The sequence below is a fragment of the Takifugu flavidus genome, chromosome 16 (assembly GCF_003711565.1).
Source record: "Takifugu flavidus isolate HTHZ2018 chromosome 16, ASM371156v2, whole genome shotgun sequence".
Classification (NCBI taxonomy): domain Eukaryota; kingdom Metazoa; phylum Chordata; class Actinopteri; order Tetraodontiformes; family Tetraodontidae; genus Takifugu; species Takifugu flavidus.
Genome location: NC_079535.1, coordinates 13585766 through 13605469, shown reverse-complemented (window position 1 = coordinate 13605469; position 19704 = coordinate 13585766). Strand labels below are relative to the sequence as shown.

Below are 19704 nucleotides of genomic sequence, written 5' to 3'. Positions count from 1 at the left end.
ACCAGGAGGAGAGGGTGTCTTGTTTATTACGTTATTTAAGCCCTTTCACGGCTACAATAATCCACAAGAGGATTTACAGTGTTTAACCAGCAGATGGCACTAATTATTTAATGAATGCGCCTGAAACTGGAGACGGAAGCGGAACTGCGTCATTCTTTAGCTTTAGCGTTTGTTTTGAGGACTGGGAAATACAGGAAGTTACCAAACTAAACGCTTGTATTTCCGCTTCCGTCTGAAAGAATAAAGGCGCTAACATATTTGAGAACATGTATCTTATCTATTACAATAAGAACATAGATTAAAAGTCATTTTGAGCTTCATATGGACGTGTTTAGTGTATATATTTTCCATACCGCGGGTATCGCGTGTATATCGTATCGGGTATTTATTTGAACGTAAACACGTGCGATTATTTTGAAAGCGCCATTTCTATTTCCGCTGGTTTCTGCGCTAACTCTGCGGAACTTGACGAGCGGCGACGAGGCGCTGCCAAGTCTGACAACAAATGATATTTTCTCTGATTTGACATAATGCAGCGGAACCGCTGATCCGTTGCACGTTAACCCGCCTGGAGGCGACGCTCGTTTCATGCTTTGGGTTTGTTCGGCCGGAGTCACGCAGCCGCTCGCCCCGAACAGTGAGATTCTCTGAGACCCGCACGGCTCCGTGGACGCCCGAGCATCCACAATGAGCTCGGAGCACCAGAGCGACAGCGAGGACGCCGACGAGTCTCGGGGCAGGCCCCACAGCGGCACCGGGTCCGACAAAGACGAGGACCCCGATATCGACGACTCGGACGTGGAAGGCGACATCGTCCGGGTGTGCTCGCCCCCGCCGATAGGAGACGGCGATGGACAAGCGGACGCGAGCACGAGGTCCCCGGGAGAAGGGGAGCCTGGCTCGGCGCCGCGGTCAGGAAGCGGCGGGGAGCTGAGCAGCGACAGCCGCGGGGGGGGCAGCCTGTTCTCATGGCTGCAGGGCAGGGCCACCAGGCGAGGGGTGTTTGTGGACCCAGCCAGGGATAACTATAGGACAATGACCAGCTTGTACTGTTCTATGAATTCGGCTGTGGAGTCTGTGAACCTGAGCACCCAGACCCACGGAGCCGTGTTCAACCTGGAGTACTCTCCAGACGGGTGAGTTTTAACACTATGATTCACCTGGGACATAATCCAGCTGGATTCGAAGAATATTGTGTAAACATGAACAGGAAGTGCTTGAAAGACACTTCATTTGTCACAACCCGCCATTGTTAACCCCCATGAAGGTGTTGAGCTGGTGATCAGGCTCCAGCAGCCAAGCAGGTCAATCTGGGTCCCGTCTGGGTCCCGTCTGGGTCCAGCCTGGGTCCAGCATGGGTCCAGCCTGGGTCCTACCTGGGTCCAGCCTGGGTCCTGCATGGGTCCCGTCTGGGTCCAGCCTGGGTCCAGCCTGGGTCCTACCTGGGTCCCGTCTGGGTCCAGCCTGGGTCCTACCTGGGTCCAGCCTGGGTCCAGCATGGGTCCAGCCTGGGTCCAGCCTGGGTCCTGCATGGGTCCAGCCTGGGTCCTGCATGGGTCCTACCTGGGTCCCGTCTGGGTCCAGCCTGGGTCCAGCCTGGGTCCTACCTGGGTCCAGCCTGGGTCCAGCCTGGGTCCAGCCTGGGTCCTGCATGGGTCCTACCTGGGTCCAGCCTGGGTCCAGCATGGGTCCAGCCTGGGTCCAGCCTGGTTTGGGCTGCTGACAGCGTGCAGATGCGCCAGCTGCACCTCCTCTTGCATGGTTCTGACCTGCCTGGTCCTGTCACTCAGGTCCGTGTTGACTGTGGCCTGTGAGCAGACGGAGGTCCTCCTGTTTGATCCAATCTCTTCCAAACACATCAAAACCCTGACGGAGGCCCACGAGGACTGTGTCAACAACATTAGGTGGGTTGGTCGGTCGGTTGAAGCACGAAACTCTCTCTCAGACCATCCTGACAGATCCTCCATTGTTCTTTCTTCTGACCTGCAGGTTTTTGGACAATCGTTTGTTTGCCACGTGCTCGGACGACACCACAATTGCATTATGGGACTTACGGAAACTGAACTCAAAGGTGTGCTCCTTGCAGGGTCACGCCAGCTGGGTGAAGAACATCGAGTACGACACCAACACTCGTCTCCTCGTCACGTCGGGCTTCGATGGCAACGTGATCACGTGGGACATGAATCGGTGTGTGTTTAACTGAAAATACCAACACGTATGAAGTTTACCCTGACTGAACCCCACGGTCTGTCCCCCCCCCCCCCAGGTTTACGGAGGACGGCTGCCCGTACAAAAAGTTCTTCCACACCCGCTACTTGATGAGGATGCGTTTAACCCCGGACTGTTCCAAGATGCTCATCTCCACCTCCTCAGGGTACCTGCTCATTCTCCACGACCTGGACCTCACTCAGTCCCTGGAGGTGGGCAGCTACCGTATGCTGCGGGCCCGACGGACCCCCCTCAGCTCCGGTAAGAAAACCCTCCCTTTATCCAGCCACCCCTGCCGTCAGTGTAGTAATTCCAGCTTTGTAACTAGCTCTTAACAATCTGAGCTTCCTCTGATTCTGCAGATGGAGGCACGTCAGCGTCCAGATCCGCTGGAACTCCTCGTCAGGGGAACGATTCCAGCAAGACCCATCCTCCTCGAGAAGGTGGGTGCAGAGTAAAAGGCAGTCGGGACTCCCGCAGGTGGAATTTACAGCAGGCGTGTCGTTGCAGGCCTTTCTCCCAGGAACAGTCTGGAGGTTCTGACTCCAGAGATCCCTGGAGAGCGTGACCGAGGAAACTGCATCACCTCCCTCCAGCTGCACCCTAAAGGCTGGGCCACGCTCATCCGGTGCTCCAGCAACACAGACGACCAGGAGGTGAGAGATCAGGACACACACACCCTGTCCCTGGCGGGGGGACATTTGTCTCACGTCCTCTGTTAAATACTGTTCATCAGAACCAGTTTAGTATCCTGGAAGCGAAGGGTCGGACCATCTGCACTGGTTTGGTAGCCGTTCTAACAAAGATGCTCTTCTGTCCGAGAAGCTGTTTAAGCTGCTCCACGCTAACGTTGAACGTTCTCGGCCGTGTCAGTGACCGCTTGTCCTCTCTTCCTTCCTGTCCCCCTCCAGTGGACGTGTGTTTATGAGTTCCAGGAAGGAGCACCCACCCGCCTGCTCGCGTCACCCCGCTGCTCCCTCCGCCTCACCCACTACATCGAGGAGGCTAACGTGGGGAGGGGCTACATCAAAGAGTTGTGCTTCAGCCCCGACGGGCGCCTCATCTGCTCCCCGTACGGGTACGGCGTGCGCCTGCTGGCGTTCGATGAGCAGTGTGGCGAGCTGGCCGACTGCCTGCCCGTCCAGACCAGCTGCCTCAGGGAGATGCGCTCCATCTACTCCCACAGCGACGTGGTGCTCACCACCAAGTTCTCCCCGACCCACTGCCAGCTGGCCTCAGGCTGCCTCAGTGGACGCGTCGCCCTTTACCAGCCCAAGTTTTAGCTGCCCGCGCTGCCAAAGAACCATGGGTCCTGAATGCTGCAGCAGGAGTTTTAACCTTTATTCATGGGATACCTGCAGGTTTGTGTGCTGCAACGACTCCAACGATCCTGTAAAATCTCCCTCTTTGTAGCATCATCGGACTCAAAAAGCTGAAGCTCAGTAGCCTTAACGTTAATCGACCAACGTGTTGGACCTCTCGGAGGGGACTGCAGGCACCCTGCCTCCACACGGATGCACCCCCGCCCTCAGACATCAGCGCTGCACGCGTGGAGCCGCCGCCGCAGCTGTTCGGGACTCGTCTGCAGCTGTTCGGGACTCGTCTGCAGCTGTTCGGGACTCGTCTGCAGCTGTTCGGGACTCGTCTGCAGCTGTTCGGGACTCGTCTGCAGCTGCAGCTGTTCCGGACTCGTCTGCAGCTGTTCCGGACTCGTCTGCAGCTGTTCGGGACTCGTCTGCAGCTGTTCCGGACTCGTCTGCAGCTGTTCCGGACTCGTCTGCAGCTGCAGCTGTTCCGGACTCGGCTGCAGCTGTTCGGGACTCGGCTGCAGCTGTTCCGGACTCGTCTGCAGCTGTTCCGGACTCGGCTGCAGCTGTTCCGGACTCGTCTGCAGCTGTTCGGGACTCGTCTGCAGCTGTTCCGGACTCGTCTGCAGCTGTTCGGGACTCGTCTGCAGCTGTTCGGGACTCGTCTGCAGCTGTTCGGGACTCGTCTGCAGCTGTTCGGGACTCGGCTGCAGCTGTTCGGGACTCGTCTCCAGCTGTTCCGGACTCGTCTGCAGCTGTTCCGGACTCGGCTGCAGCTGTTCCGGACTCGGCTGCAGCTGTTCCGGACTCACCAGAATCTCCCCACTGGTGCCTCTTGGCATCAGGACAAACTGCAGTTTGCCCAGATGGTGACACAAACACTAACCTCGATGCTCAGCAGGCTGGTTCATCCTAACAAGGTGTAAAATGAGGCCCCGCCTCCGACGCCATCTCCACGCTACTCATGCCGTCCCGCCCACAGGTGCTTCTTCTCTGCTTCATACAATCTGAACCGTGGTTCCTGGCTCCCAGGACCTCCTCGTCAACACTCCGTGTCTCCGCCTTGTCTGGTTATTGCACCGTTTCTGCCCGTCTGACTCTTTTCCTTCCTTGTTCTCGCTGCTTCGCCATCACTGGGTTTTATTCACTTCACCGTTTTTAAATGCTGCCGAAATCACGGGCCTGTCCCCCACGGTCTGTCCTCGCGTTCATTCTGTCCCGTTTACCGCGGTACCCGTGCCCCCCACAGTAGTATTAAATGTTACACAGAATCACGTCAGAGACTTGGTCACAATATTGGCCGTTAATGGGCTCGATGCTAACGAAGGTGAGATTTAGACCTCTTATTGTGGACGAGCACAGGTCGGTTTATTTGTCTGAAGCTGAAGCGTTGATGTGTGATGCCTGCAGAGCGACGCAGATGTGGGCACACGCCACTAAACCGGCTCTCCACGTCCCAAAATATGTCCAGCTGGAGCAGAACAGCCTTCCTCTGCAGTTCATCAATACTAAAACAAATTTATTGAACATTTGCTGGATTATGTTGCGGCTGTAACGGGTTCCCAGCAGCAACAATCAGCAAACTAGTCCTGGACTTTACACTAACATCCATCTACACCATTTATTTATGTTTTTACAGATTCAATCAAATAACAATTGATAACGAGCTTCACGCGTGACTGTAGGTCCATTTATTAGTTAACTGCTAAATGCTAAGCTAGCCATCGGGGATGTGATGGAACGATTGTCAGCTCTCAACACGGATGCTTCAACAGTTTTACCTCAGCTAACTCCTCAACGTGTGCACATCTCAAACCGGACCCGTTTGATTGAAACCTCGACTGTGCTGAAAGTGAAAGGACGAGCTGTGTCTTATCGGTCACTTTCACCGGTTCTGCTTTTTTAACACGTGTTCTGTTGTAGAATTATAGAATGTTCTTAGTTGTGGTGTCAACCCGCTGGCTGTCCCCTCAGCTGGAGGAGGTGAGGACAAGAGTGGAGCAGCGCTCTCACTCTCAAGACTCCCAAAACGCTATAAAATGGTACTTATGATCACCCAAAATAAAGACGTTGACTCCTTTTGCACTGCTGACTCAGTGTGTTTAGAACCTATTCCTGTGTGATCTGTCCTCCACGTGAGCGTTTCACCTTTGTTCTGGGATCCATCAGATCCATCATTTGTGGCAGCAGTCGCACAAATCATCTTAAATTTAGACTAATTAAGAACCACACGGACGAATGATGTTGATCTGAGCGTTTATGGGCCTGCTCACACAAAAGAAGAGACGTTTGAGGACAGAACGGTCCCATATCAGACCAGCTGACACACTTCCACGTGGGTCTCCTCACTGATAAGCAGCGAACAATATTGGATATAAAAGAGCCTTTGTGTCTGTCCTGCAACCTGCATCCATCCTGGAGGCTTCAGTAAAGTGACTTTCTTTTGTTAGCACACACACGGTCTCACAGACGATTTAAAGACGGGCGAACGTCCCGTAACGTTGCTTTAATATTTCACTGGACCCTGCTGCTGTTCCCAGAGGTCACCACCATCCCGTCCCATCTGTGCTCATGCTCTCCTGGCTCCGGTCGACCGGGCCCTCCGGGCCCTCCGGGCCTGCTGCTGCTGCTCCCTGCGGCGGTTGATGGCTTTGGTGCTGGCCCGAAGCTTTCGGAGCCTCAGAGCGCGGAGACGCAGCTGCAGGTCCTGAGGGACCTTTCCTCCACTAGCCCGGATCTCTTTCAGCCTCTCGATGGGTGTTTGGGTCAATGTGAAGTCGCAGATCGTTGGGCGTGGCTCCATGCCCACCTGGCACCGACGCATGGATGGGAAGTACCCCTCCGCCCAGACCACCACCTTGTACTCGCCGGGGTTCAGCAGCCGCCAGTAGTCCCCGTCAGCAGCTGGGAGCACAGCAAACAACACCTCGTCTTTCCACAAATGTTGAAACCGGAATGATAAACCTCATTTCCCAGAATGCCGTTCAAGAAGCTTCACAATTCCCGTTCAGGTGTTGTCAATTTAAAAAACGAGCAGAATGGAGCCGCTCACCTGACCGGATGTCGTGGCTGTGGTCCTCCACCTTGACGATGGCATCAGGGATCCCCTTTTTGGTCACCTTGTCTCTGATCACACCTTTGATGCCTCTGTGAACCTGAGAGACGGCGGAGAGGCTGAAACCGTGTGGAAAAGCCAACGACGTGTTCCTGCTCCACTCGGCCAGGCCGAGACCGGACCGACCTGCTCCATGTAGACCAGCAGGGACTCCTTGTTGTTCTCCCACTCGATGGGCAGCTCGCTGGCGTGAGGGAACTTGTCACAGGACAGCTCCACCGTCACCTCGAAGCAGTTGTGGTGCAGGTAGCTGAAGTCGTTCATGCCTGTGGGTGAACGGAGGAATCGCACCAATACATTCATCAGAATTTATGTCTGACGAGTGATAAACGTGGAAAAAACATGTTACCGTGGGCTCCTGAGCGGAGGCGGACCCACGTCACCATTAACACCTTTAACCAGCAATAGTTCATGTTGCCATATTCTAATGTGCCATACAAACTGCTCACAACGTATGTTCGATTCTCTTTCTGCCAGATTAGTAGATAGAGCAGCGGCAGGTGTAAATCTTGACCTCTACAACATCAGAAATGCTAAAGTAAGGAGCATTTGTCAGATTCGGGGATGTGAGGCTCACTGCCGGGGACGGTGTGCCAGGCTCCCCCGTTGATGATGTTGTGGTGCCGCTGGAAATCCTCGTAGTGGCAATGGCGGCGGTTGGGGTTGGACATCACCAGGTTGGTGGAGGCGTAGACGGTGGCCAGCCAGCGGAAGAAGGCGTTGTCCGCCGTGGGGGTGTCCTCCTGCGGGGCCCAGTCCCGGGTGCAGTCGTACGGGTACGTGACCACCAGCTCCCCCCCGTGCAGGTTGGCGCTGAGCACGAAGGGAATCTCCTGCATCCAGTTGATGACCGCTCGGGTCTCTGGGGCGACCTGGGGCCAGAGTCACGGAGCCGGCGCCGTTACGCACAGACAAAGCTGATCACAACCTTTTTCTCACCGTTTCAGCTTCCGGTTTATGGAATCTGTGGCTTCAAATTTTAGATTTAGCCTTTAACGTTCAGATTTATGTCAACAACACTTTGATCTGCTCAAAGGTCTCCAAAAACCGTCGTTTACAGCGGTCGAGATGCACAGGAAACCTTCCGACATTCGTTTTTCTACTTTCCAGAAGAAGGAAAGGAAGAAAGTTTGACTTTCCAGGCGAAAAGGCGCGAGCGCGCACACGCACACGCTTGGCTTTGATATCGTCTTGTAATTAGAGGTTTGAAAACATTTTCTCTTCGATAAAAATGTCTCCACAGTATTTCCAACCCTCTACGTCAGTGACCTAAATTTGAACCAGAAACCGGCTGTAAGAACTCTGACAGCAGACATTCAGAACCATTTCACCGTTTGGAGTCAGACAGTTCACATATTTGTAGATATGTGACGCGATTCTCTTGTTTCCAGCATTTAAAATGGATTTAAATTCCTGTTGAAGTCAGACGTCTATCGGTGTAATTCCAGAGTCCACCACGAGGTGGCGGTAAACGCGGATTTCATTCATATCGAGTTTCTCTGACCAATTAAGCTAAAGTCGTCGGCAGTCCTCTTACCGTCGCATCTTCTTCGGTGTAGTATTCTGGCATGGGGATGTAGTGGTTGGCGACTTTGGTAGCGTCTCCTGCCTTCTCCTGAGCCTGCCACATGATATTGTTCAGGTCTGGAAAGTTGTGGTTCAGGTCAATCCCTTCGACGGTGTAGCGACCCTCAGCCCATCCGGCCAGTTCTGAGCCCTGCAGGGTATTTCAATAAAAGCAAATTCATACCGTTCACTGAAACTTCTCTTCCCTTTATTTACATGAAACTTTTCTCCCTTTTTCTTCTGTTTTGAATGGGCTTTTTTATGACTCCGACCCCTTACGGCCTCTCTTTCCTGTCATTTTTACTGACCCACGGCAGCTTTGAGAGGCTGCATCTGGGTCCAATTTGTGCAACTCAAACGCGTGACAGAGGCCCCGTTTTATAAAAGGGAGGATTTCTGTTTTTTCTCCTCAAACGCACCTTCTCATAAGCACTTTCATAGCCGTCAGGGTTCATGGACGGCAGGAGGTGGATTCGCGTCTCGGTCACCAGCCGGACAACACGCCGGTTGCCCTTTTTGTATTCTTTGCACAGGTACTGCATGAGGTTGAGGACCAGCTCTCGGCCGAGCACCTCGTTGCCGTGCATCCCTGCCACGTAGCGAAACTCTGGCTCTCCTGCCAAAGGGAACATTTCGAGTCAATGTGGGTCAGCGTGAGCGAGAACACGCTGCATCATCACAGATCAAGACCGAAGCACATTTGGATCCTTTTCAGTCCCTGTTGGGCAACAGTGAGAGGCGGCGACACTCCGCCAGTGATGGTGGAGGAGCCGGACACACTCAGCAGCAGACATTCCTGATCGGTGCGCAGTTTTGATGAGGCAGCACGTTTGTCTCTAACCAGTCAGAAACCATGCAAAGGGTGGATGTTCGAAGGGTTTAAGTGTGAGATTATTCATGTTGTGATCATAAATAACCCAGATTCTCTTGGGAGCGAGCCAGTTCCACAATGTCTGTGTGGTTTTCCCGATAAGAAAAGCTGCACTTAATTAAATTTTGAACAAGAGCAGCTGCTGTGTGGCTCCAGAAACACTGCATGTGCAGACAGAGCAACCCAGTCCAGCGGCTCTCATTTCACCCAGCTATCAGTGTGTTTACACAAGAGAGGCCTCCTCCAGCCCTCGGTGGGGGGCTGCTGCCGAGAAAAGCCAGCGGAAACCCCGCTGACTGGTTTCCAGTTAAGAAGCAGGACAAACTGTGGAACAGACGAACCCTCCGGCTGGACAGTAAAGGCGAAGCGCTCACCCAGCTCGTGTTTTGTGGGGTTGTCCGAGATCACCATGACGTACAGTTTGAGGCCCAAGTAGCTCTTCCCGATGGTGTAGATGTGTGTGATGTCGGGACACTCCTCGGCCACGGACCTCATGAGCTTTTAAAGAGACGAGCTTGAGTACCACTTCAAAGGGTTACGTCCGTTACGTTTTGAGCGAAAGCCGCCACCGTGCTGAGGAAGCAGACGTTTGCACCACACCCACCTTCCTCATCTCTGTGTAGTTATGGTGCCTGAAGTCCAGGGAGTCCGGGGAGATGGTGTCTCCCTCTGAGTCCAAGCGGTTGGCTGGATCTACAAACAAACGCCACCATAGATTTGTGTTTACGGTGGCCTGGAGGAATTGTTGCCGAGTCAGCGAAATATGGAGTCAGAGTCAACGCTTGAAGTGTGAAGTGAACCATGAAACGTGCCATCAACACGGCAGCCGAGGACCTCCGCTCTGAGGCAGACGGTGCCGTTGGGGTACCAAGTCTGAGGGTTGATGCGGATGAAACGGGCGACGGTGGGAACAGGAAGCCGCCCCAGGACCGGGATCTCTGGATTCTGGTTCCCTTCAAAGATCTGTATAATTCAATGTGAAACATTTAGGCAGCAGAGGGGCATTAAAATGACCGCAATCATTTTAGGCATTAAAACAAGTCAGCTAGAACGCTGACATTAGCAGTTAGCTTCAGCCTGACAGACAAGCAGCATGGAAAATAGGACTCCTGATTAAAGCCAGCGGAGAAGAAAACAGATTCATTTCAAGGATCCACTCTGGTTTTCATGCCGAGGGTAGAACAGGCATTCTTACTGCTTCTTGAGTCCCGTTCATGCAGCTGCTCCAGGTCACAGAATCGTTGCTCAGCTGGACTTTGTAGGTGGTGACCCAATCCCAACTACCATGAAGACCAAGAGGGCGGAGAAATCAGACGTTCGTTCACTTCAATGCAGTGAAAAAGATTCCACGAGCTCCAGATTTTAACGTGGACACTACCAAACCTCCAGATGGAGTTCCGGCCCTGCAGGATGACTCCGGTGAAGCGGGTGAGGTGGAGGGCGTCCACCTCCAGCCACTGGTGCTGGTCCCGGTGCATGGCGCACCAGGCCCCGTCGTACATGTCCCCGTCTTCAATGCCAGACTGAAAGGACAGGGTGCAGAGAAGGGTTTGGTGGTGTTTGGTTCATAGATGGAGGAGGCTCCTGCACGCCTGTCACCCCAGAACTGATAGTTCTAGTGCTGCTTCACGCTGCCTGGCTGGTTTTTAAACCCCAACTAACCTGGATATTCAGCCTCCCTCTGTGCGGACCTAAACCCATCCGCTGGTAGGAGGAGGCTTGAATCTGGCTGTCATCGACCCGCAGAGACTCCAGGCCGAGGGGAGGACACTCTGGAAGCAAAAGACAAATAACTCAGATCGAATCTTCTCTGGTTTCATGTCTGTGCTTGTCTGGAGGAGCTGGAGACGCATCACTCGGTTTCTCTGAGTAAGCAAATACACGTCTGGCATAATAACAGTTCAAGTTATTTGGAATCGCTCCTATAAGTTCAGGGGGGTTTTGGAGGCCCCTTTTCAAACACTGCAGAATGTGAGCAGGCGTTGGGTGTAATCCAAGCCCAAAGCTCCAGAGCCAAGAGTTCCAGCTGCAGACCGTTCTGCTGGGAAGAGGCCGGGACGGCCCATTAACCCCAAACACCCCTCATGTGGGCAGGACCAGGTCAAAGGTTGTGTTTTATGTTCACAGCCGCATCTTGAGAACCAAAGAAAGTGAAGACTGGCGAGTGTTTGTCAGGAGTGTCTGGAGCCAAAGGGTTAAATTTTCAGGGGGAAATGAAGAAATAGCCTCGTTTTCAGCCCTGGGTTCTGCATCTCACGCCGGTTCCTGGATCTCAAACACACACAATCTCTCGTAAGGAATGCGTTTCGTGTTGTCTGTGGAGCAGAGACAAATAACAGCACCTTCATCCAGTGATTTTGATCTAATGTGAAGACCATAAAGGCTGCAGAGAAGAACGGGGACTTTTCCGAACAAGCCCTGGTTCTCCTGCAGCAACAGGCTTCCATGATAAGACGCATGAAAACTGAGCATGAAAAAATCTAGTTGAATGTGGATTTAAAAGGATGAACCATGTCAAACCCTCCTTACCCAGCTGAGTCTTCTCATCTTCTCCGCTGTCCTCCTCTGTGCTGTCCTGCTGCTCGGCTCTGCCGCTGCTGCTGGTCGATTTACTGGGAGCCGCCGTCGGAGTCGGCGCGTCTGTCTCGTGCTGCGGCGTCACAGCCTCGGCCGTGGCGGCGGTCGTCGCGGTGGTCAAGGTTAAAAAGCTCTCCGTCGAGGCGTCGACCATCAACGCCGTGTCCACAAACCCTCCAAGGAGGAGCACTGCAGCCAAAAAGCAGGACTTGTCCATCTTCTTTGTCTACTGCTGCAGAGTAGAGAGAAAACCCTCCTGGAGCAGCTTATGTAGATCCAAGAGGGCCAGAAATCCATCCACATCCCTCCTCCCTGTCCTCAATGCCACCTCCCCTCCCTCCCTCTCAAAAATCCTCCCTCAGTACCATGGAAAAAGTGTGTTTAGACCCACATACTGGAACTTAATGCAATGTAGCTTTCTTTTGAAGAGAACTGCTGACAGTTTTAGAAAAATGTCCACTCGGAGCAACAATAATTGGATTTTGTTCAGAATCTCTGATTTGTGCCACAAATGTGCTTGATTGGATTGAGACTTGATATTTAGTGTCTGTTCTCCTGGTGTCTTGGAGAGTTCCCACTGAGCTTGAACATGTGGCAGGTGCATCCTGTGGTTCAGGTTAAACCGTCGCTCTGACGCCACCTGCCAGGATATCCTTTACAACAGGTACAACTATGACCCGAAAGCTGCAAATCTCTCTGCTCTGGATTTGGACACAATCTCTCCAGGATTCACCGACCTTCAGACGGAACAGGTTGCCTCCATTTTACTGTGTTCCCAAAGCAGAAACTCAAGCAAGGTCAACCTCGTGAATATGAACATAATAACCAGCTACAATGAGCGTTTTTCGTGTGTTTTTAGATGTTCCTGAGACGTGAGCTCCCCTCACGTTTCCAGCTGGTAAAAGTAATAACGTAGCAATGCAAGATGGCCTCAAGTAAAGCCCAGATGTGTTTACTTAGTCCTGAGTGCTGACATGGGATGTGCGGGAAGACAACGGGATTACCACAGAAAGGAAGTCCAAGACTCCAGTCCAAGAGTCATGTCCTTCTGAGAGGTGCAACAGGCCCGCGGGACAACGAGACATTGTCTCATTCTGGACTTAAGTTTGTTCTGCGCGTTATGTTTATGATAGAATCTCAAAAATTAGATTAATTCTCCCTCGTCCTAAAATATACTTTTAATTTGAAATCGAGGATACTTGATGCTGATTGGTGCAGATTCGCGCGGCACGTGACCGGAAATGGCCGCGAGAGTGAATCATAACATTGCATTGGGCTCATTTTGATGCCCTTCTAGCCTTTAACTTAACTAACATTTCCTTCTGATTCCTTACAAGGACTCTTTCTAGCTTTCCTCGAAAGGTGGCCACCGAATGAACCGAGGAACTGGCGCGTCGCGACATGAAACATGCTGCTGTTCGCTGTGGAAGCTAACAGGCAGCAGCTGCTAGCTGCGCCCGCCGGCCTGCGTGCGTCCCTCCGCACGGTGAGTCCACCGTCTCTCGCTGCTCCTCCCGGGTCTTGTCCTGCCTCGACCCGGGCACGGGATCTCAGACCAGCCTCTTACTAGGCGATGCCTTAAATCGGACGCCAGCTCGTGGACGAGCAGCTAAATGGCGGCCTGGGTAGCTGAATCACCCGAGTTCGTGTTGAATTTTCAGATGAGGCGAAAAACAGTGAGCACGTGACAGCCGAGCGGAGCTCCCATCAAAGCATCAAAGCCGAAGATGCCCCGTCTGGAGGAAGTGGCCAACGTTGCCCTCAGGGTGCCCAGCATCCTGGTGCTGGACCTGCTCTACAAATATGACATTGAGGGTTTGACTGATCGCCTCAAAGCCAAGGACGAAGACATGCTCTTCAAGTACAAATACCTGATCTGGAACCTGTACTACATAGGTGAGCGTTCACACCTGCGCCCAGAATCAGAGCTGTGGTGTGTTTCCTCATCACTAGTTTCTTTCAAAGAGAAGTCGTCTGTGTCTGGATGCACGCTGTCATAGTTCGGGGTTGTTAATCCAAAACCTGAGCTCTCAGTTTGGGCTAAATCTGCTCCAGAAGAGCTCAGATTAGTTTCAGGATGAGCTGAAAACCTCAAGCACGCCTGTTCATTTGTCGGGATTAATCACTCTTCACACCACTACCCTGCCTCCAGCCATGCTTCTTCAGTCTGTTAGACCTTAAAATATCAGAATCAAGAGACTAGAAATCTGTCAATTCAGTTTGAATCAGATCAGATCGAAACTAATGGTTATCTCAAAACAATATCTATTCAGTAGAACTAAATTCATTAGACTAATGGGAGAATTAAAGGTAGGCTCTAAAAGCAAATGTACATTGTTCTACCAGTGTTTGATGCAGGACATGTTGCCTGTGTCTTCTTGCAGAACAGGTTTGATCTGGTTTGCTCCTCAGAAATAGTGTTCAGTCTCGTGGGTGCCGTGAGCGCGTTCGTGAGCCAACAGGTGAAGTGTAACTTTCTGTTTCAGGTCACCTGGTGAACGTGGTCGTGTTGACCCTCCCGCTCAGACACATTGTGACGCTTTACCTTCACGTCCTTGCTGCCCTTCTGCTCTACATGGGGCATCAGATTTCCAAGTAAGTTGCCCTCATTTGGATACTGCTACTGACACCAGGATTACTAGATCTTTGTGCTCAGATCACTTGTCTCATTTGCCGCCTGCTGCTCCTTCCTCTGTCATTGAGTCTTTTAAGCACCTTTAAGACTCACTACTGTTGTGGAAAAACCAGGCCGTCCACGGTTCATTTGCATGGAGCCAAATGAAAGAAGGGTGGAAGTCTCCTCAGGACTGGGGGCTGTCTAATGGTTTAACATCTCCAGTCAACCTAATGTGCATGTTGTTTGACTGTGGGAGGAACCTGGACCACTTTAAGGAAACCATGCAAATACTCCAGTGAGAGGCCTGAGCTAGCTTAGCCTTTCCTTCTTTTTCTTCTTTAATAAACGTCTTTTATTAAAGACTGAGCTGTTGCGGATGGTCCGACCTCTTAGAAACCACCCAGTCTGGTCCTGCTCACTCACTGGTGCTGTGTGCTGTTCAGGCCTCGGGTCTGGTACCAACACTATAAACTTAGGATACATGTTTTCTGCTCTTCTTACAGGGATTATGTGCGTGAGGAGCTGCAGTATGGTTATGAAGGACCGGTGTACCTCGATTCTCTGGCCTTCAACAGATTTGTTTCTGCAATGACCAGTGAGTCTGGAGCTCAAACCTTCCCCTGAACGAGTCAGCGGTGGCAGAGCTGCATCCTTTGAACATGTCGGTTAGAATTCTGAGCATTTCCACCCCAGCGTTGAAGCAAACGTTAACCCCAGCTTGTCTGAATATCTCCGTGGAGAATGATTTCCCAGTTTTCCCAGTTGTAGGTGGGACTGGATCACACCCTGTTCGGCTTGTTGTCACGTGTGAGTGTGAAGGGACTTGAGATGAAATGCGCATCTATTTTCTGCTCTTCCTGTTCTCTGAACATCAGCATCACATGTCAGAAATGAAACTAGCAGCAGTTCAAAGTGAGGCAGCTGTAGGATGAGCGAGGTTAGGGTTCGAAATGTCTGAGAAATATCTGGAATCAGTCCTATTTAAGGAGACAGTCTGGGAGCCCGTCGTGTAAAGCTCATGTGGTCGGAGCCTGATGGCTTCTAATCAACATCATCAGTTGTTAAAGTTTATTCTGTTCCAGTTGCTTCACTTTGATGAAGCTTTGCCACAGGACACACCAGAAAGGTCTGACCTTGTCACGTTGGTGTGCAGGTCAGATTATTCTCAGCACGCTGTGTGCCTTCCTCATGAAGACCAGGAAGGTGTGGCTGTTCTCCGCGCACATCCTCCCCCTGCTGGCCAGATTTTGCGCCGTTCCTCCTGCCTCCCTGTTAACGGTCAACACCTTCTCCATGGGACTAACGGGAGCAGGAACCACAGTGTTCCTGCTCTCACATCTCTTCCTGCCCTATCGTCTGGCGAGGGCGGCGTATGCCCAGCTTGTGCACATGGAGGTACTCTTCTCTTCTTTGAGTGTTTGGAGTCCGTTCGAGTTTATTTTCGGTTTTCTCCAACACGTACGTTGTGTTTGTGGCTTCTTTCAGGTGTTTGAGTTGTACAGACTTCTTGCAGTGGGAATCTCTCTGTGGAACCAATTTGCCGTCCCGGTGCTCTTCAGCGTCTTCTGGTTCGTTCTGTTCATTGTGCAGCTGTGCTCAGACACCATGGATGGAAATGCCTCGCTAGGCCATCAGGGAATTCTGTTCTTCCTGCTCACAAGGTGCGATGTCCACTGTAGGTGTTGGTGGGTGCTTTTCACACCACCTCTGCTGGATGCATTGATCTCTTTATAGATTCACTTTCTCCCCTTGAACCCCAGTGTCTCTGAGTGTTGTGCCACCCCCTACTCTCTCTTGGGCCTGACCTTCGTGGTGTCCTATCTTGCTCTCGGACTGCTCAACCTATGCAAGTTCTACCTGGGAGGCCATGCAGCTGTTCAGAATGAAAATGTCATGCACAGGTGAGACACGTACACTGTTAGAATGCCACCGTTTCACCCCTTTGTGCCCAGTCATCTAGCACTTTTTGTCCATTTGACCTGTTTTCCCTGTAATTCTCGAGGTTCCTCAGCTTTCTACTTGCTACACAGCGTTAAAGAGAATTTTCTGAAGAAAACCAAAAACCCAACAGCTCCATTTCAACTCTGAGGGTGAAACCAACTCCAAAGCAAAGGGAGTTTTCCTAAGGGGAATTTCCCTTTGAAAAGTGCTGTTGTCCACTAGGTGGCGCCCAAACCCGCACTGAATCTCATAGAATGACAAGAAATGCTGTATTTTATGTGTTTACGTCGCAGTGAGCGTTTTACTGCCATTACGGGGGCTAAACGGTAATTTTATTGTGTAGAAAATAATAAACATTGGGAGGTGCAAACTATGTGATGGAGTTTATGGAGCATGCTTTCTTCTAAACGGTCGTGACCTTTGACCTTTCATAGCTAACACTGCTGGACTGTTCTGTCCTTGTCCTCAGAGGTGTGACCGAAGGCGTCACGTTGCTGCTGCTCGCCCTCCAGACGGGCCTGCTGGACATGCAGGCGCTGCAGCGCACCTTCCTCCTCAGTATCATCCTCTTCATCGTGGTGACTTCAACTCTGCAGTCAATGATCGAAATAACCGATCCTGTCCTCTTGGCGCTGGGTGCGTCCCGAAACAGGTAACGGGCTTTTTAAACTTTCAGTAAAACTCAAGGTGGAGTTCCTGAGAGAGCTTTTATTCACCTCGCTCTTATTTTACTCAACATTAGTTTCTGCTTTCAGGAGTGTGTGGAAACACTTCCGAGGCCTCAGCATGTGTCTCCTTCTGCTGGTTTTTCCTGTGTTTATGGCTTATAAAATCTCCCAGTTCTTCCACATGGACTTCTGGCTCCTGATACTGGTTTCTAGCTGCATGCTGACTTCCCTTCAGGTAAGAACCTCTTTTTCAGACTTTGAAGGAAGCTGGAAAAGTTTGAGGACGTAATATAAGTAAAATGTTATTGAGTGTAAAAGCATCAAAGGGATTTCCTTTAGAAGTAAATTAGAATTTTCTGAGTCTTACTCATTCTAATTCTCTTGTTCTGAAATGGTGAGAGCAACATCAACATGCTGTGGTCCTCCCGAGTCGATGAAAAGGTTTGCTTCCCCCCAGGTTACAGGCACTATGCTGATCTACTCACTCTTCATGGTGGAACTGTTCCGCACCGACCCGATCGAAAGCTTGGACGAGGTGATCTACTGGGTAAACGCCGTCAGCAGGGTGCTCGAGTTCCTGGTGGCGCTCTGTGTGGTGGCCTACGGAGCCTGGGAGTCCCTGTTTGGTGAATGGAGCTGGATGGGCGCTTCCGTCATCATCATCCACTCCTACTTCAACGTGTGGCTACGTGCTCAGTCCGGCTGGAGGAGCTTCCTGCTCAGACAGGAAGCAGCTAAGAAGATCAACTCCCTCCCCCGAGCCACAGCCCACCAGCTGCAGCTGCACAATGACGTCTGTTCCATCTGTTTTCAGGTGAGCGAGACTATGTGGTAGACAGGTACCAGCAGCAGAAACTCAGATTAGTCAGATTTTACAGAACACTGACATGAATGGGCTGATGTTTAAGATGGATCTGAATCAAGATATGATTCACGCAAAATGCTTGAATGACTAGAACATTGCGCTTACTAGATAAAGAGGAGGCCCTTTTTTGCCACCGCTGCTGTAATTGTAATTGTACGCACTAGACAGCAAAGGCACAAAGGTGCTTACAAGGTACTTTACAGTGAGGTTTTCCAGTTTTGATATGTAAGCCCCGCCCCCACCGAGACGCCCCGCCTCCTGGTGAGAGGCCCCACCCCTGTCGAGAGGCCCCGCCTCCTGGTTAGAGGCCCCGCCCCCTGGTGATGCGCAGCAGTTTGTCTCCTTGCTGCTCCACCAGGTTTTTCCAGTGTTAAGCTTTAAAGCAGATCCTGATAATCGAGGTTACATGTTTGCTTCTTTGGGAGCTTTCTTTTTTAAATAAAAGATCAGGTCCCGATTTGAATTTGTGTTAATATTTGCACTTTTATCAGTTCCAGGAGGGACTAGTAAGTTATGTTTTTGTGTGTCTTTTCTCACAGGACATGGGCTCTGCTGTGATCACATACTGTGGACATTTCTTTCATGGCAACTGCCTCCGCAAGTGGTTATACGTGCAAGAGACGTGCCCCATGTGCCACCAAGCCATTCGTCCCACCCTTCCAGGCCAGGGTGGCGCTCCAACTGCTGACTCAGACCTCCCTGTCCAGGACGAGCTTCAGAATGAGGACAACGAGGTGCCCCAGGAGACAGACGACACCCCTGCTGCGCCTGATCCCACTGAGCTGCAGGAGGAGACTGAGACCTGTTGTGGGACAAATCATCAACCAGTAGAACCTCGGGGGGGCGACCACCATCATGTCGGCCCCGGTGGAGATCTTGCGTGGAGCTGCACTTCAGGTTCAACAGGGCACAAAGAACCACAAAGTGTTAATGGTGAAAGTGGCAGCTGGGTGGAGGCACCTGAAAGGGCCGAGGATGACAGCCAATCACACCACTCTGGCAATGCAAGCCTCCTAAATAGCCAAACAGATGTTAAATCGTGGACGGAAAACTCGTACAACGATGTGACCCAGCCTTACAGTGGTTGACCTTCAGACTTGGACCTGAAGGGGCCCAGAGACTGCAAGTGGCCCTCGGCAGTCCTCCAAAGACTTGCTGCCCTGCATCAGTGCCTTGAAGGAGCTACAACGGTTATTCTACCATATTAATGATGAAGCACATTTGCCTCTGCTCGAACCCAATAATGTGTGCAGACGGCTCCGGCTGCATGGACGCAGTCAGAATATGGTGACCAGGTGGAGCAGATAGAAGTTTGAGAAGGAAACAATAAACTGGCTCAAAAACTAAATCTCACAAACGATGTGAAAGTTGTCTTGCATCTGCATTCAGTTTGCTAGATTTACAAAACGGTGTTTTTAAATTATTTGAAATTTTTGTCCATACAGTGTGGGATAATGAAGAAAGTAAGCAATTGTTTTTATTTATGGATCACATTTTGCACCCAAATAACAGCGAATCCATACGTTTTTGCAGTTGTTTCTTTATGAATGAATAAAAATGCAACAGATGTGCAATGAAGAGAATAAACAGCTTTTTGTAGCCTTCAGCTGCCCGGAGACGGAATCTTTATTTGGAAAACGGTAGCATTTTCAATGTTAATATCAGAAATAATCATTTGATGAAGCCAGCAAAAACAATATCCGAGCAAAAGGAAGATTACAGTTTTCCTGAAGATGACAAAAGCTTTAGCATGATGTTATTTCTTTAAAATAATTAAAAAATTTTAACACCGCGATGATATTATGTTGGTAAACCCTAACCCTGTAATTAACAGGCTGTTGAACACATGGTTGTTCCCCCAGAATGAGCTGACCATGGCGGGCTCCGACACAGACAGCTCCGCCCCGACACATCCCGACACATCCCGACACGTCCCGACGGCTCCGTCTCCTCGCTGACAGCAGGGCGA

The 19704-nt window shown here is 51.3% G+C and overlaps 3 protein-coding genes across 4 annotated transcripts; 2 read left to right on the top strand and 1 right to left on the bottom strand.

The window, feature by feature from the left end:
- Positions 1-444: 444 nt before the first annotated feature.
- wdr32 (WD repeat domain 32) lies at positions 445-5600 on the top strand. 2 transcript variants are annotated; one of them, XR_008946674.1, is made up of 8 exons: positions 445-1136; positions 1791-1904; positions 1990-2187; positions 2267-2469; positions 2571-2651; positions 2719-2864; positions 3120-3951; positions 3992-5600. XR_008946674.1 is itself a non-coding variant. In XM_057012077.1 (7 exons), the coding sequence occupies exons 1-7, from the start codon at positions 688-690 to the stop codon at positions 3489-3491; spliced, it is 1563 nt and encodes a 520-aa protein (XP_056868057.1). In that variant the 5' UTR covers positions 445-687; the 3' UTR covers positions 3492-5600. The 2 variants fall into 2 exon arrangements, 1 of the variants encoding a protein (XP_056868057.1); XM_057012077.1 differs by having other exon boundaries at positions 3120-5600.
- Positions 5601-5757: 157 nt separating this feature from the next.
- On the bottom strand, positions 5758-11925 carry cpxm1a (carboxypeptidase X (M14 family), member 1a). The gene is made up of 13 exons (XM_057012072.1): positions 11597-11925; positions 10730-10839; positions 10451-10590; positions 10263-10347; positions 9880-10030; positions 9672-9760; positions 9442-9565; positions 8616-8812; positions 8168-8347; positions 7208-7502; positions 6757-6896; positions 6568-6670; positions 5758-6419 (listed from the first exon to the last, which is right to left on the bottom strand). Exons 1-13 carry the CDS (start codon positions 11859-11861, stop codon positions 6085-6087), a joined length of 2214 nt encoding a protein of 737 aa, XP_056868052.1. The 5' UTR covers positions 11862-11925; the 3' UTR covers positions 5758-6084.
- An 828-nt stretch (positions 11926-12753) lies between these two features.
- zmp:0000000662 (RING finger protein 145) lies at positions 12754-19341 on the top strand. Its single transcript, XM_057012073.1, has 11 exons — positions 12754-13130; positions 13306-13540; positions 14131-14239; positions 14765-14856; positions 15415-15656; positions 15747-15922; positions 16022-16162; positions 16672-16854; positions 16958-17105; positions 17328-17684; positions 18275-19341. Exons 2-11 carry the CDS (start codon positions 13372-13374, stop codon positions 18821-18823), a joined length of 2166 nt encoding a protein of 721 aa, XP_056868053.1. The 5' UTR covers positions 12754-13130; positions 13306-13371; the 3' UTR covers positions 18824-19341.
- The last annotated feature ends 363 nt before the right edge of the window (positions 19342-19704 follow it).

Coding starts and splice junctions, on each gene's coding strand:
- wdr32 (XM_057012077.1), top strand. CDS start 688: ATGAGCTCGGAGCACCAGAGCGACAGCGAGGACGCCGACGAGTCTCGG. Junction 2,470..2,570: donor ACGGACCCCCCTCAGCTCCG/GTAAGAAAACCC, acceptor CTGATTCTGCAG/ATGGAGGCACGTCAGCGTCC. Junction 2,865..3,119: donor GCAACACAGACGACCAGGAG/GTGAGAGATCAG, acceptor GTCCCCCTCCAG/TGGACGTGTGTTTATGAGTT.
- cpxm1a (XM_057012072.1), bottom strand. CDS start 11,861: ATGGACAAGTCCTGCTTTTTGGCTGCAGTGCTCCTCCTTGGAGGGTTT. Junction 9,566..9,671: donor ACTACACAGAGATGAGGAAG/GTGGGTGTGGTG, acceptor TCTCTTTAAAAG/CTCATGAGGTCCGTGGCCGA. Junction 8,348..8,615: donor ATGAAAGTGCTTATGAGAAG/GTGCGTTTGAGG, acceptor AATACCCTGCAG/GGCTCAGAACTGGCCGGATG.
- zmp:0000000662 (XM_057012073.1), top strand. CDS start 13,372: ATGCCCCGTCTGGAGGAAGTGGCCAACGTTGCCCTCAGGGTGCCCAGC. Junction 14,240..14,764: donor ATGGGGCATCAGATTTCCAA/GTAAGTTGCCCT, acceptor CTCTTCTTACAG/GGATTATGTGCGTGAGGAGC. Junction 14,857..15,414: donor ATTTGTTTCTGCAATGACCA/GTGAGTCTGGAG, acceptor GTTGGTGTGCAG/GTCAGATTATTCTCAGCACG.